Raw genomic sequence first — 15337 nt, 5'->3', positions numbered from 1 at the left:
GATTTAGTCCAAGTCACTTTGTTTCCCATTTAGAATCGCTTACTTCACCTTTAAACTGAGACAGTTCTCCAAGTTCAAACAGCTGCATGGACAGTTTAATAAATTCACAAATCTAAATCACAAGAACATTGTGTAAACAAGTGTTTACACAACGTGATTTTTTTTTTTTTTTTTTTTTTATTTTTTTGCAAAACTTAAAATTCTTATTTTTAAGTTAATAACAAGTCATATTTTGCAGTGTACTGTATCAGGGCAGTGGTGATGACAATAATAAAAATATTATCTGGCAGCTTCAGCTGGATGAAAAAAGAACTGTGCACTTTCACGCTTCCTCTGGATCGTACAGCTATGAGCACCTTCACTTTGAAATCAGCTCAGCACCACAGATTGTTCTCAGTGCTATGGAGACCATCTCTGAAGGACTGGAAGGAGTTAGGGTGTACACTGATGATAGACACCAGGATGCACGGCATGGCAGAGACTGAGAGGCACCCTAGGCACAGAGCCCGTGTCTGCCCTTTTTGGTCCCAGTAAAAGAACAAATGTCAAAAGTGTTGCAGAAGTGGATCTGGTGAAAGTCGTCCTTCAGGACCTCGATGAAATATGGAAACCTGCAGCATATGCTGCACCATCACTTTCACGAACAGGAATGAAATATGTCCAAACAAACAAAAAAAATTGTAGGTAGTTAGCGTTGCGAAAAGTGTAATACTATCAGGGGCCGGCGAACATGGTCTCTCATTATATGAAGGATAATGATTTAGTAAGTGCTGCGGAAGTCAGTATTATTTCTCTCTAATGTTTTTTTTTTTTTTTTGTGTGAAAACGACAGAGGATGTCAGTGATTGATGTTAAATTTTACTATTGACGAGAAGTTATCTAACATTAGGAAAAGCGAAACACGGATTTCTTAATTTGTTAGTGATGGATAACACAGGTTACAGACTACCGGTTTTTTATTTCGAAATCTCACCGGAAACCGGAAATAGGTTGTGTTCCTGTTACTAACTTGATTTTTGTTAGTGGATGTTACCGGCATGGTTACCGGTCGTGGACGTGAGCAACAACAACAGATTTTATTTAGCTTTCTTTGTACTGTCTTGGTTTAATCGTATGTTTGACAGTTTATGTTATTTAGAATTTAAAGGGTAACTTTAGCCGAACATATCTAAAGTGTGTGAACTGTTTTCAAGCCTCGTTCCATGTTATTCATACTAATCCAGCTAGCTAACACTACAGCTCCTGCTCGGTCCGCTCGTCTTTACTCATGTTCAACAAACGACCCGAAATCATCGTGTGAGAGTGTGAAGCGGTGCTGTGTTGGCTCTGAACATTCACAGTTAGTGTTTGTCCGCAGGAGAGATGACTGACCCGACGCTGGACTACTTTCTGAGCCAGGGTCAGATAAAGAGGAGGGACGCTGCTGAGGTGAAGTGGTCGCACGCTGTGAACAGCAGGAGCAGGCTGACCGAGGCTCTGACAGGTACAGGTCTACTGTCCGTCCTGCTGAGGGGTCACATGTTCTCTGCTACCGTGAATGTTTGTCACTTTACACTGACTCTGTTTTCTTAGTACTTTCATTGAGCCACAGGATCTTAATGCTAATAGAAATCATCATCCCATCACTAACATTAGATCTATGTGACACCTCCAAGCTGCTTTAAACACCTACACACACAAACACACCCACTGATATCAGTCATTGGATGTTGAAGTTGAACTTTATGAAGTTCAAGTCGCATGTCATCGTCCACTATTCATGTCTTTAACCAGAAATCCCTGTTTAAACCAGAATCTTTACTCTGTCCTAATATTTCAACAATGTGTTTGTCCAGATAACAGACGCATCTGGGACAAATCCTGTTCCTTTACTCTTTTACTTTTCTTTTTTTTTTTTCAATATTCAATTCTATATTCAATATTTGTAGCTTAATCACTTCAAGCTTCGGCTACTAGTTGTAGTTGCTGTAATGATGAAGAGTGATTGTAGTTTTTAGTTTAAATCCTTTTTTTTCTTCAGGACTGGACATTAGTCATCTCTTAATTATTTTATTGGTGTTGACATTAAATTGTAGTCTACTCATAATGCCAGCTTTCAGAAAAGGTTGTGTCACCTATAATAGTGCTCACTTGTAGTATTAGTTGTAGTTATTCATGTCATTCATATGCAGGTGCACAGTCCACATGGACTCCAAAATACTGTCGCCGTGGTGACAACAACTGGAACAAAATCAACTTTATACATAAAACATAACGTTGCAGGTCTCATTGCTCACTATGACAGTGGTCACGTGCCTGTTGAGCCTGAAAGCATGTGGACTACAGTTGAAACTATTATTATGATGGATTAGTGGATAAATTGATTTGTTAATCAATAGAAAATTGTCAGCTGTTTTGATAAGTGATTGATTCTTTGACTGTGTCAGACTTGCTGCTTTTCTGTTTTACATCATTATAAATCTAGAAAATTGATGTACATTTTTTCTTCTGACATTTTATAGACGAAAACCACTACTCAAGAAAACAATGTGCCGATTAATTGGAACACTAACCATCAGAACCTACAGGAAGGTCGGATTTATCAGAGGACTGTTGTATTAGTTAGTATTAGTGTATTAATTTTAGCAAGTGTGCCGACTAAACTGGACACTTCCATGTTTTAAGGGGCCCCATAAGAACACACCCTACTTTTTTTTAACCATAAATTTAATTTTAAGAAAACACATTTTTTGTTTTGGATATGGATTAATGTCTGTCAAAATTTGGCATTTTGGATGTTTACTGTGTTGATTGCTGCTGTACATTCTCTCTGTTTGTTCTCTGGTAAAGTTGTAGTAAAGTCCAGTAACACTGGGCTGAGTGTGGTGAATCTGTTGTGGGAGTTTTACGAATCAGGTTTGGCTGCTGCAGACTGAGAATCTTTATATATAATACACAGATATGTGAGAAAAATATCATGAACTCACTGTTGAGTAGCTGCAAAAAGAAGTATGTTTCTGTGATATCATGAATTAATTAAGTTGTCCTGAGTTCTTCACTGATCACTTTGATCAACAACTCTGACCTGTAGGTCCCTCTCATATGATTGAGGCCGACATAATCCTGAGAGGTCACGACCCCAAAGAGCCAATCATGGCCCATCCCCCTGACACAGACAGTGACATCACACTGAGGGAGTGGCTGGAAGCAGTGAAGACGAACAACAAGGGAATTAAACTGGACTTTAAGAGGTGAGATGCAGTCATGTGCCTTCTTAGTAATGTGTGGCTGTGTGTGATGCTGACACTGGGTTTTACTCTCCATGCAGCCTGGAGGCTGTGTCTCCGTCTTTGGCTCTGCTGGATGAAGTGCTGGCTGACCTGAGCCGTCCTGTGTGGATCAACGCAGATATTCTCTCTGGTCCTGGTGGACAGGCCAGACCTCTGGAGCCTCAGGCTTTTCTTTCTGCTGTGACATCTCTACCCACTCACATTGTGCTGTCCCTTGGCTGGACTACAGGATGGACTGCTGGGACAGAAAACCCAGGTGAAGACACTTCAGTACCACTGCCTGTGTTTACATGCAGACCTTTATTACAGTACAGACACTGGCTGCTGAGAGAAGATAAACTGACATTTCATCTTGGTCTGACATCAAACTACAGCTGATGGTATCATTTGAACCAGCCACAGCGACGGTCAGTTCTGGCTAACAGTGAGAAGCTGCCACAGTGGTAGCACTTAAAAGTCTCATAGTGGTTTGGAGAGCAGGGGGAGCTCGGCCCCCCCTGGCAAAATCACCAGGGCTCCCCCAGAAGTGACAAAATCCCAAGTTTAGGGAGGCAGATAAATAATATTAGCATTTCTAATGCTGCAATGAATGATGGGAGAAATGTATATAGTCTAATTCAGATTTCATGTCCTTTGATTTGGTCATTTTAAATCTGTGTGTAACTTTACATTTTTTTCTTAACCAGAAAAACATTCCTCTCCTCGTCCTTTAACCCACTTCCTGACAGAAGAGTGTTACATTTGAAAGCTGTAGATACCACGAGAAGGCCGCCGTCATGCTGACATGTTCTGTTTTCATTTTTTCAGGTTACAGCTGGGACATGGTGCGTGCAATGGAAGAGAAATGTAGAACCCTTCAACATCCAGTCACCTTCCCCGTACGTGCAGCTCTCCTGGCCCAGTCGTTCTCCCAGCTCACATGGCTGCTGCAGCAGTCAGACCGGTAATCATCGACACCATGAGGCTAGTCAGTCACATCAGCATCACATCATCTCTGCTTAGTTCCACTGTTGTACTATTACACATGACCCATCATGCCATTATGCTGTGCTAAAGGAAGATTTTAGTCTGTTGCAGCTTGGTGTATTTCTCATAAACGTGCTCATTGTGGCTCAGTGAGCTGTGCTAACTTTGGGTCAGGCCTGCTTCAGTCTCTGTCTCTGTCTTTGTCTCTGTCTGCTGCTGCATGAGATCTGTGTGTGATGCATGTCTGCACAATTCGTATTTACTTCTCTTCAACAACAAAACATGGAGTTTGCTAATTTATATATATGTGTGTGTGTGTGTGTGTGTGTGTGTAGCCCTGTACGAGTCAAACTCTCTAAATGTTATTCACCGGGCCTCATAGGGCCCCATAATCAAATGTGATTTCTAATTTGAAGACCACACATTTGGAAAAAATAAGCCTGAGGAAGCTTTTCCAAAGATCTTTATCTCTTTATGCTGCTGTTGGCCCATTATCACTATCTTTGTTCAGTTATAGTAACTATCACTGCTCCTGCCCACAGTTATAAAAGCAGATGATCTCTTGATTGAGTAATTATCTCCTGCACTGACATGTGTTAATACCTTTGAGCTGTTAATGAAATGTTTGGACTTTCCCGTATTGTTCTCAGGTACACTCTAACTGTGTGGACCGGCCAGAAGGACACGTTAACACCACAGGACTGGCTGCCCTACAAAAAAGAGATTGACGTCAGTAGGATCTACTATGACCTGCCCGATGTTTGAAGGACGGAGCTGACACATACTGAGACGCTGTCTGACTGGTTTCTTAACTCTTACAGAAGACTGATGTCCACAGGTGGAGAGAGGGGAGGTGAACTGGTCTCTTGTCTAACCTGGAGGGTCAGGACCACCCAGGGAACTGCTGCAGGTCAGATCATAGGGTGATGCTGCTGAGCTACGTATCCTCTGGGCTCTCGCAACAAGTAACTTGTTATACTGAAAAATTAGGAAATAACTGAAAAATGATAGAAATATGATCAGCGTTAAGAGCAACACAACACCAGGCCAGGAAGTAGAATTATAATGACCTCCATAGTTGAAAGTCTGTTTTCACCTCCAACCACAGCCAGCACCACTGATGGGGGTGCTTGGTAGAAATGTCCTCTGTTACACCTGTAACCTTACCCAGTGATGTCACAGTGCCCTGGAGTACACCTGTGCATCACTGCAGCAAGGTGAAAAGATAAACCACTGGAGGTCAGCAGAGACCAGGGGGCGTAGGCTGGACTGTGAACCATCAGGGGCTTTTAAAATCAGACCTCTAATTAGACTGTTTCCATACATTTTCTTCTTGAATGTGCTACACATTGCTTCAGTGTGAAAATTGGATGTATTATTATTATTATTATTATTATTGTCACTGTTGTTGCTATGACATTGCAAGTCACTTACTTTTCACATTTGAAAAGACATCTGTAAATGCACTAGTTCTACTCCGTAGGCCTGGCCTTGGTCTGTGTGGATTCATCCTCACTCAGGTAACATGAGTTTTTCTGTTTCCTCTCTCTCTAGTTTCACCCTCTCTATCAATAAATCACATCATTGTTTACAACCATGGCTTGTCGTGTGGGAAGGTGTTTAGCTGCCTGTTAGACTGCACTGCAGAGAGTGAGGACGACAGAACAGTAGCAGCTTTTTTTGAGCCAGTGTCTGACAGGTGATTGTTTGTCCACCATCTGAAGAAACCCAAAGTGTTTATAATCATTCAGTATCACTGACACCGACATAGTATTTCATTATTATAACTTATATAATTAGATCATTTTTACTGATGCTTTGACGTGTGAGTAGCACAAATGAATTTATGCTTTTTTTGTAGTTTCATCGATAAAAATGCACCTCATTTTAAGTTGAGGTCAGTTTTATCTTTGTATATAAAAATATGCAAAGGAACTGGAAACTAAAGCTGTAAATTTGATTTAATTTAGTAAAAATATAGTCTCAAAATATAAGCGACATCAGGGAAATATAAAGTATAAAGATATAAAATATAAAGACATTTTTAAAATATAGTGTTGTTAGAAATTAAAATGTGATGTTGGCTGTAAAACTGAAAAACCTACCAGAAATATTCTGACAGATTAAACAGGGCCTGAAATAATGAAGTAAGTGAATCAGTACTAGTTGATTCTTAATGTGTTTTTCATACAGTCCTGCTGAATAATGCCTCACATGTCCTGCTGAAGTTGTTCTCATTACTGCTGCTTGTTACAGGACTGTACTGAGAGCGCCATGCTGATCCCTGCTGTCGTTGTTCTGTGAAATTAAAACGCTGAGGAAAAAGTCCAAAGCAAACTTGTTCTCACCGTGAGCCTTTCATTACATATCTAACTGTAAGTTACACACCTTGATTTAAAAAAAAGTCACTCAAATATTTGGTAGAAGGTTTATTGAAAACAGAGTGTGCAGTACAATACAGCTTAATGAAAAACTCTGAGTGTACCAGCGGAGTGTTGCTACTGGCAACTCTGTACGTGGTGACGAGTATCTGAGAAGGTTTTATATTTTCAAGGACGCAGATTTACTAACTGGCAATTTAGATAAAAGATTATTCTAAAAGGATGAGCTCTTACAACACGAAGAGCAAACTGAACAAAAAAAAAAAATCTTTAAGTGCTGGGCTGCTGTGTTTTTCTTAGAGTGCAGTTTATGTTAATAAGTACACTTTTATGCCATCAGTAATGTGCAATGCATGTTTAAAATTTTGATAATGGATAGATTATCTATGCCTTTGTATAGCATATACAGTATTGTCATCTTTAATAATGAATAAATAAAGAATGCAACTACAATTAGGTAGCATTAATGCTTAAAATAAAATGAACACAAACCACTTTTCTTATCCAAAATTGGCAATGACAACCAGCAGATGAAAAGTGGATGTTTCTTGAGTTGAATTCACTCTGCACTGAACTCAAATGCAAGGTCATTCTCAAAGATGGAGTTTTCTTTAACGCCACAGCCAATTCTCTCTCTGTGGCTCTGAAAAGCAAATGTCTTGTTTCTTCATTACACAGACACACGGGTGCTGTTTGATTAAGTGTGAACCATGAGAAATATGTGACTTGAGATTAATGTTTCATTCTGGACCTTGAAAAAAAAAAAAAAAAACAGGATGGCAAAAATTCTTAACCCAAGATCCCACTTAGGCCTCGTCAAAGCTGTAAGCATCCCAGAGCTGAGACCAGGAGGGTCGAGGAGACAGAGGAGGAGGGGTCACAGCGATTCTCTGCTCCAACTTATTCATCAACTCCAGACCTAAACCTGAATTTAGCTCATTTGACAGTTTTACTCTTAAACACAACACAAAACCAGTTCTACCAGTTACTGCTTATCACCCACCTGCCCCTTACTCAGACTTTTTATCTGAGCTGGTTCTTAGAAGAGATAAAATAGTTATACAGTAATGAGTGATTTCAACATTCATGTAGATGTTGACAGCAACAGCCTTAGTTATGTATTTTATTTACTATTAGACTCAGTTGTTTTTTCTTAAAATGTGAAATGTAAATGCCTCCATCTTGTTCTGACACATGGCATGGACACTGAACATTTAATAATATTTCCTCAAAACCTTCTTTTGTCTGACCATTTTTAGTAACGTGTCAGTTCACAGTCACTGAGCACACAGCATTACAGTCTGTGTCTGTGTGATAATGCTGTGGCCAGTGCCATGTGTCAATACAATGTGGGGCAGCTATGTCAACCTGACTCTCTTCAGCAGGTCGATGGTCTTGTTAATAGAGCTCCAGCCTCACTGTGAGCGACTCTTGACACTGTTGATCCTCTGAAGAAAAAGGTAGTGATTCAGGCTCCTTGATACGAGTCAGTGATACATGTTTCAAAGCAGATGTCGCAAGATGAAAGGAAGCGGTGTTCCACCAATTTAGGAGAATTTCATCTAGTCTGGAAGGGTAATATCATAGCACAACTCTGTAATGAGAGATCCTCCTATTATTAATCATTGATAGGACTAAATAAGAAGAAGCCCAGGTTGATGTAGTGACTGGCCCTGATTTGTGTTTAGACTGGTTCTCTACCCAGATGACATCCAGCTGTATGTCTCTATGAAACCAGATGAAACTAATCAGGTAGTCAAAGTTCAGGCATGTCTCAATGCAACACTGCACTGATCCCTCCTCTCTCTCTGCCCCCATGCATTTATATCACACTGCTGTTTGTCATTAACTTTGGGTCTTCTCTCTTCTCGTCCTTACTGCTTTTCCTCTCTGTCCTCATTCAGCAGGTTTCCCTGACTCTGACCGATCTGTCGCTAACAGTCAACACTCATCATCAACATTGTTCATTATTGTTATTGTTATTATTATTAATTGGTGCTGCTGTTATTAATAACAGTATCACCCCTATACAGTAAGTATCACTGTTATTATTATCATTAACAACCAGTCTGACAGTGTTTGAATACAACAGTATACACAGCTGCTCTCTCTCTCTCTCTCTCTCTCTCTCTCTCTCTCTCTCTCTCTCTCTCTCTCTCTCTCTCTCTCTCTCTCTCTCCCCCTTGTTACTCCTCTCTCCCTCCATGTCTCTCTTTCTAAGGTAGACGCCACCCCCTGAGTCTGGTTTTGGGAGTTTGTCGTCTCCACTGTCGGAGTGCTGCTCAAGGTGGGAACTGTTGGGTTTCTCTCTATAATATTGTAAAGTCTTCACCTTATTCTGTACAGTGCCTTGAGATAATTTATGTAAGGTCAAGGAGGACATCTGCTGAAATAGGGTTTACCATCTGTCTCCCATTTACTACCCCCTGTTATCATGTGATCAGAATTCCATACTTAGATCACACTTAGGTCACATGATTAAAACAAGATCATCTCAGTGACAACTAATCAACTCCATTAACTGAGGAAGGAAATCAGATGTTGAAAGCTTTGTGAGCATCAACTAAGTTGGACCTTGTGTTCAGAATTTTTTTGATCAAACCACATAGCTGTTCTGGAAAAGTGCTACAGTATACAAATTTTGTATTGAAAGCGTTTCTTAATTTTCTCAGGTAATCATGATGCAAAGTTTCACACTGATGTTTAATGACACTGGTACCACAGGTATAGTACAGCAACCTATGACACTGGTAAGAGCGCATACACCTTCCCTCGATACATGTTCAGTTTTATCTTAGTGGCCAAGAGCTTCCTCAAAGTTGACGAGCTGTGTTATCTGCTCACTCTGCATTGAGTGGCGTCTCCACAGCATTTTCTTGGCTTTTAAATTCCTTGGAAAAACAGGTGCACAGGGAAGGATAGGCTTTGACCCTGAAAGAACACCATTCAATGTCTTGCTACTTCCACTCAAAGGGTAGGAAGCGCTGGAGCTGACCCCAATATCTGGTATAGGAGCATGGGGATTCAGAGGAGGGAGGTATCCAGGGCGAGTGTGGGCAATGTGATCCAGAAGAAGGGCCCCTGAGCCTCTTCGCTCCAGTCTTGCTGTGCTTCGCCTCTGGACAGAGCTCTCCAAGGACTCCCTAGATCCTGACAGAGTGGAGGACCTGATGTTGACCAGCTTGTGCCTTTCTGGTCCCGCTCCAGCTCCACCACAGTTCTTAGAGCTATTGTCTCGGCTGTCAAACTGTGGCAACTGAGAGTCAGAGCTGTAGTGGTTGATACCAATGTTCCGTCGACGGACCACATTTTGCAGGCTAGAAACATTTAGTTGTCGAAGACAGTCAGAGGAATCTTCATCCACAGGACTGGATTCATGGGCAAAGGGGAGACTGTCATGATGCAAGTTTGGGTGTGAAGCAGAATGCAGTGAACTTGCAGCACTGTCATATGACATCTTCCTACCAAAGCTTCTCCTTCCACCTCCTCCCTTATTCTCATTTCCTGACACGCTCTCTAGTGCTTTCAGAAGCCCCGTTGCGTCTTTGACGTCGATACTGTGGTGGCGTGAAACAGCAGGAGGTCTTCCGTGGATGGCTAGGCTATTGACTCTGAAGGACAGCTCCTCCTCAGGTGTAACTTCCACTGGCTCCTCTGTCAGAGAGGAGGCCTGGCTCTGCTGGAGCAGCAGGGAAGGACTTTTGGTCCACTGCTCTGAGTGTAGTCTATGTAGATTGAGTCGCTTATCCACACCAGGAACACGTAAAGGACTAGGATGCTGAATTGGAGAACCTGGTTGAGAAGCAACTAAGCCAGGCCCTGAGCCTAAACACTGGGAATCCCTGAGGCCAAGAAGGGGGCTACCCGGCTGGGGAGAAGCACTCGCTGAGGAGCCCTGTGGAGAAGTTCGTAGCTGGGCCTCATATGCAGACATGGAACAAGATGTTGGGATGTAATGCAGACGTTCTTCAAGGTCAGGAGGTGGAGGGACATTAAGGTACTGTTTTGTCACCTGATGGCCGGATGGCAGTTTGTTGGTGGTGATGATGATAACCTCCTTACCCTTCGCTTTACAGGCATCCAGTAGGACCCTGAGGACATCCCTGTTTCCTGAATTGACCGCGTAGACCAACCCTGATAAGCCTGTGTGATCCTCCAGAGTTGGATCAGCTCCACTGCTCAGAAGGAGCGAGAGAATTTCAGCTCCAGCGTGTTCAAGACATGCATGCATCAGAGCTGTTTTCCCTGTCTTGTCTTGGATGTTTGGATCAGCACCATTTTCCAGAAGGTACCTATTGAGAGTGAAAATCACATTAATTACACCAGGAAAGTGGAAGTAATTATAAACGCATGCTTTCAAGAATCAGTAGCATTCATGTATTCTGATAGAACATACCGAACCATCTTGTGTTTGGGTACACTCTGTGAATCTGTATGGCGTGTCTTGCAGGCAACCATAAGCGGTGTCTCGCCATATTCATTACTCTCATTTATGTAGGCCCCACCCTCCAAGAGCAGCCGAGTCAGACGCAGACGACTCAAACAGACCGCCTTCAGCAGAGAATTGCCATCTGTTCGAACCTCTGTTGACTCATCCATTGTAAGGACCTTGGCTGCTTCTAATCCACCTTCAGCGTCTTTGTTAAAAGATCGTCACTTCTTTGTCCAAAGGCGTACACAGTCGAGTTCCTGCAAAAGAGGAAGAAGAATACCAAGTTCTCAGGTATAGTCCATCAGGGGGGGAGCTGTTTTAAACTGTGGGTCTTCAAACCACGTCAGAACTTACGATAAACTGCAGACTCTATTTGTTAGGCGCACAAATTTTTTTTTTCTCTCAGATACCAAACCCATCCCCAGCCTTCTTTGCATGCACACTGTATATCAGAATCAGAATCAGGTTTAATCGCCAAGTACGCAAACACATACAAGGAATTTTTTGCCGGCAGTTGTTGTCTCTCTAGTATATAAAATATAAAAATATTTTCAAATATACAAATATACAAATATGTAATGTACATGAAACATGAAATGCGTACCAGTCCAGTAGTGATGTGTTATGTGTACGTACATACAGAATGTACAGTGTGGTACATATGTAAATATTGATTATTTTCAATTTCACATGCACTGTGCATACATAGTATTTGAGTTTCCTAATACATATCCCACAGTACTGTATGTTTTTTGTGCCTGATGTGTACTGTATATAATATAAGAGATGGTGTGCCAATGCCAAGGATGAATGTGTTTTGTGCTCTCCACTGCCCGCCTGGGTCAGAGTAGGTCACTTTGTTTGGTGAAATTTGTTTGTTTAACCAGCTGATGTAGCTTAAGGAGTGATTCTGACTAGCTCTGTGATCTGTGACAGTTGGTTGTTAGTCCATAATAAGAGTTTCTCCCTCACAGTGATGAGTCTGGTTGATGAAAATAGAGCCCAGAGTGTAGCTGTTGTCAGGTTCAGGTTTTGTATTTGTTGACTTCCTGAATCTGAATTTCAGTGCAGGAGATGGTACTGGTCCTGAGGGCTCTTGAAGGAAAGAAACTCAACAGCTGTGTTGCAACGCTACAAACACAGCGATTAACAATTCATGTTGTGTTTAGATGAGCACTGCAAGGAAGTTTGTTTCAGTAGTCAGGGATTATTCTGATTCAGAAAACCTGATGTGTGTTTTGCTGGAGATTGTTTGCACAGTGTCGGGGAGCACACTAAAGTACCAGTTAAATACTGTTGGTTTTGGGGTAAATGTAACATTTCAACCAAGAGCTACACTGTCATATTTTATTTATTTTTCTAAAAAAAAAAGTGCGCAGTCTGTTCTTTCTGTTTTTTAAAAGGCATATATCCAATATTTTCTGTTTTTTAAAAAAACAGAGGAAAACCAGTTAGAACCTAGAACTCATCCCTTACAGGTTACCTCAAGATCAGGCAATGAGAAGCTCATTAAGCTCCCATAGAGCTGTAGATAGACTGGGTAATAACCTTATTAGTGAAATCTGTAAGGAACCAGGACGTGTGCTCACTGTAGGACTCTAAATTTCCCATTAGTATGAATGTAAGTGTGAGTTTTTTGTCTATGTATGTTAGTCTTGTGAGTCCTGACGACCTGTCCAGGGTGTACCGCGCCTCAAAGTTACAGTGACTGCTCACGACATTGATTTATTGTTAACGTCTGAGAAAGTTCATAGCTCGTTGAAATACATGCAAACTGCCGTCTGGAGGACGGAGAGATGAATTTTCAAAAATCTGTGGCATTATGACATTTTATTTATGTAAAATATACACAGATTCTAGGAAAAGAGTAAAAACATACAAAAGCATGAGTGATCCTTGAAACCAATGCTCTGATGAGCGCCATTCAGTGATGGTGAGAGTCTACTTACGACCACTGTTCACCTTTACAATCACACTTCTGCGTTTGGCGTACTTGGCCATGACATTTCTGTTTGGATGTTACATAATTTTGCAGTGTTTGAGAAGCAGCAGCTCTTCAGGCAGCTGTCTAACTGGCCTCTTTGTACCTCTGTGTTGCCATGAATTCTCACAGTGACGGACAGAACCCTGATGATGAAGATGACGCACAAACACACACGTCTGCGTTCGCTGACTACTTCAAGATTCACTCGTATAGTGAATAGTGGTGGCGCTGTAGCTGAGGTTACACAGTGGCAGCAGTTAAAAATCCAAACATCCCCTTCAGCTGTTGTGCGTAGAGAGAAGATGATCATGAACAGAGTAACTTCTTGTTCCTTCATCCTTCTGGCTTCAGACATAAGAACACAATGTGTCTGTCATCCTCCCCTGAACAGCCTGTATTCACTTCTGCAGCCTATCATGTGTGTGGCCTTGTGTTTCTCTCATCCAAGTTAGCGTCACCTCCTCAATCTTAGACACACACGTTATATATGATCAGGTCATATTGTGTTTTATATTCTGTTTTCACAGTCTTTCATATTTTGTGATACAGAACAACAGTGAGAAACCCACATAGATGTATGAACACCACATATCTCTATTGATGTGTAGTTACATTTTTGAGGAGGCACACGTAAGCCTACATGCGTAACCTTTGCGCCTACATACACAGCCAGCACAGATACAACATAGCCTCTTAATGCAAAAATATAAATCCAGCTGAGGTCTGGGCACATCACAGAGGCTGAGGGTCTCACACCTGGATCAAACTACACAATATAAACCTGATAACAGCCCAAGCTGACAGACATAGGGCATCTGGAACAAAAATGATGATCCTGTACCATGGAAGATAAATGATGTAGCATCTGTGTAGGCCTGAGGACATGACGTCCCAGCTGGACTGTCAGAGCTTTTTGCTGTCACCTTCTTCGGTGACATTGACCAATAGGAGCATGACTATAAACATGGAGAAGACAAAGAGGAATGACGTCAGTGAACCTATAATTATGTGACTGTCACTCTAGGGCCAGAGGCATCATACCAAATTATTCACGAGTGTGGCTGTGGCGTCACACTCTGCACACTGAAGACTGCTGCTCACACACACACACACACACACACACACACACACACTGCTTTCTAAGGAGAAGGACGGAGCCCACTGTCACTGCCCAGTGACCGTGAATGTCAGGCAAGTCCTGAAGTCCTGAAGGTGAGCTGTTCCATTAAAGCTCATAATATACCACCAGTATAACACAGTATGACTCTATACCACCCTGGAGTTTAAACACCCCCCTCAGACCATACTACCATACAAATGAGATAAGGCAGCAGCCACAACATTATCTGTCCCTCTCCTGTGGTTCATGTCAATCACAACCAAACTGACTATAAAGGCCTTGATAACAACTAAAGTGACATTTACCTGAGAGTGTCACACACTGTGAAAAAGACGAACACAAACTGGACAGAATCTCTCTTTTTAAGGCAGGCGTGATGGATGGAGCCTCGCCTTTCACACAACTCATCCTCATCACTATTATTTAGCAGCGCAGTGACCATGACAACAGAGGCTACAACAGGGAACAAATTATCAGTGCTGTCACAGGGATCACACTTTGACACATTAACATAGTACGCTCTGGTGTTTCTCCCCCCATCAGTCGTGAATCTTAGGCCCAGGGGAAACCTCAGCACAATGAGGGGAGAGGAGAGACTCCCCCTCCTTCCTAGTTTCCAAAAACCAGCAGCAACAACGATTTCAGCCCTCAAAGTCTTTATTTCACACAAAGGGACATTTTGGCTTCATAAATAACTCAGAATTAAACTAATCAATTTAAAGTTATCTACTGAAAACTAATCAAAATGTATTAAAAGAGATCGAATAGAAATACTACCCACCCCTACAGATCCATGGGCTGAGAAAGATCTTTGCATGACACTGTTTACAGTGTTTACAGAGATGTAGACCACAGTACACTGGCTCACTGGAACTGGGGAAAGCCATCTTTTCAGCTCTGGCTGCCAGACTGGAACCAATCAGCTCCCTGATCATTCAGCCAATCAGAGAGGCTCACCTGCAACCCACAGTGTCCCCCATGAAGCCAGCAATGGCTCTCCAAGGCTTGCGTTCTAGATGAATGAGACAAATTCAAACATCAGACATTTTTTATAAGCCCTATTATGTCACTTCCAAGTACTAAAAAAAAAAAAAAGAAATGCTGCAGGTGGAAACAACACGACAGAAAAAAACTGAGGGAGACCAGAGGCTCCACAGAGTTGTGGAAACTCTCTGGGTTTACTAT

General features: G+C 41.9%; 2 protein-coding genes across 7 annotated transcripts; one reads left to right on the top strand and one right to left on the bottom strand.

Annotated features, from left to right (window-relative positions):
• Positions 1-1033: 1033 nt before the first annotated feature.
• On the top strand, positions 1034-9317 carry fam151b (family with sequence similarity 151 member B). Of its 6 annotated transcripts, XR_005894308.1 has the most exons (9): positions 1034-1056; positions 1358-1483; positions 3071-3230; positions 3308-3525; positions 4077-4212; positions 4886-5145; positions 5790-6610; positions 8838-8903; positions 9289-9317. XR_005894308.1 is itself a non-coding variant. In XM_041042413.1 (6 exons), the coding sequence occupies exons 1-6, from the start codon at positions 1038-1040 to the stop codon at positions 4998-5000; spliced, it is 774 nt and encodes a 257-aa protein (XP_040898347.1). In that variant the 5' UTR covers positions 1034-1037; the 3' UTR covers positions 5001-6724. The 6 variants fall into 6 exon arrangements, 1 of the variants encoding a protein (XP_040898347.1); XR_005894306.1 differs by having other exon boundaries at positions 4886-6610; XR_005894310.1 differs by having other exon boundaries at positions 1035-1111; positions 4886-6610.
• Positions 9318-9410: 93 nt separating this feature from the next.
• Positions 9411-11215, bottom strand: ankrd34bb (ankyrin repeat domain 34Bb). Its single transcript, XM_041042751.1, has 2 exons — positions 11013-11215; positions 9411-10908 (listed from the first exon to the last, which is right to left on the bottom strand). Exons 1-2 carry the CDS (start codon positions 11213-11215, stop codon positions 9411-9413), a joined length of 1701 nt encoding a protein of 566 aa, XP_040898685.1.
• Between the last annotated feature and the right edge of the window lie 4122 nt (positions 11216-15337).

Source organism: Toxotes jaculatrix, chromosome 7 (assembly GCF_017976425.1).
Source record: "Toxotes jaculatrix isolate fToxJac2 chromosome 7, fToxJac2.pri, whole genome shotgun sequence".
In the NCBI taxonomy this organism is placed as follows: Eukaryota; Metazoa; Chordata; class Actinopteri; family Toxotidae; genus Toxotes; species Toxotes jaculatrix.
This window is presented reverse-complemented; position numbering and strand designations above follow the sequence as displayed.

Bases quoted from the DNA above. Each gene is read 5' to 3' on its own strand.
- fam151b (XM_041042413.1), top strand. The intron at 3,231-3,307 runs GTGAGATGCAGT...CTCTCCATGCAG, and splicing joins ATTAAACTGGACTTTAAGAG to CCTGGAGGCTGTGTCTCCGT. The intron at 3,526-4,076 runs GTGAAGACACTT...TCATTTTTTCAG, and splicing joins TGCTGGGACAGAAAACCCAG to GTTACAGCTGGGACATGGTG.
- ankrd34bb (XM_041042751.1), bottom strand. From the start codon at position 11,215: ATGGATGAGTCAACAGAGGTTCGAACAGATGGCAATTCTCTGCTGAAG. The intron at 10,909-11,012 runs GTATGTTCTATC...CACTCTCAATAG, and splicing joins CCCAAACACAAGATGGTTCG to GTACCTTCTGGAAAATGGTG.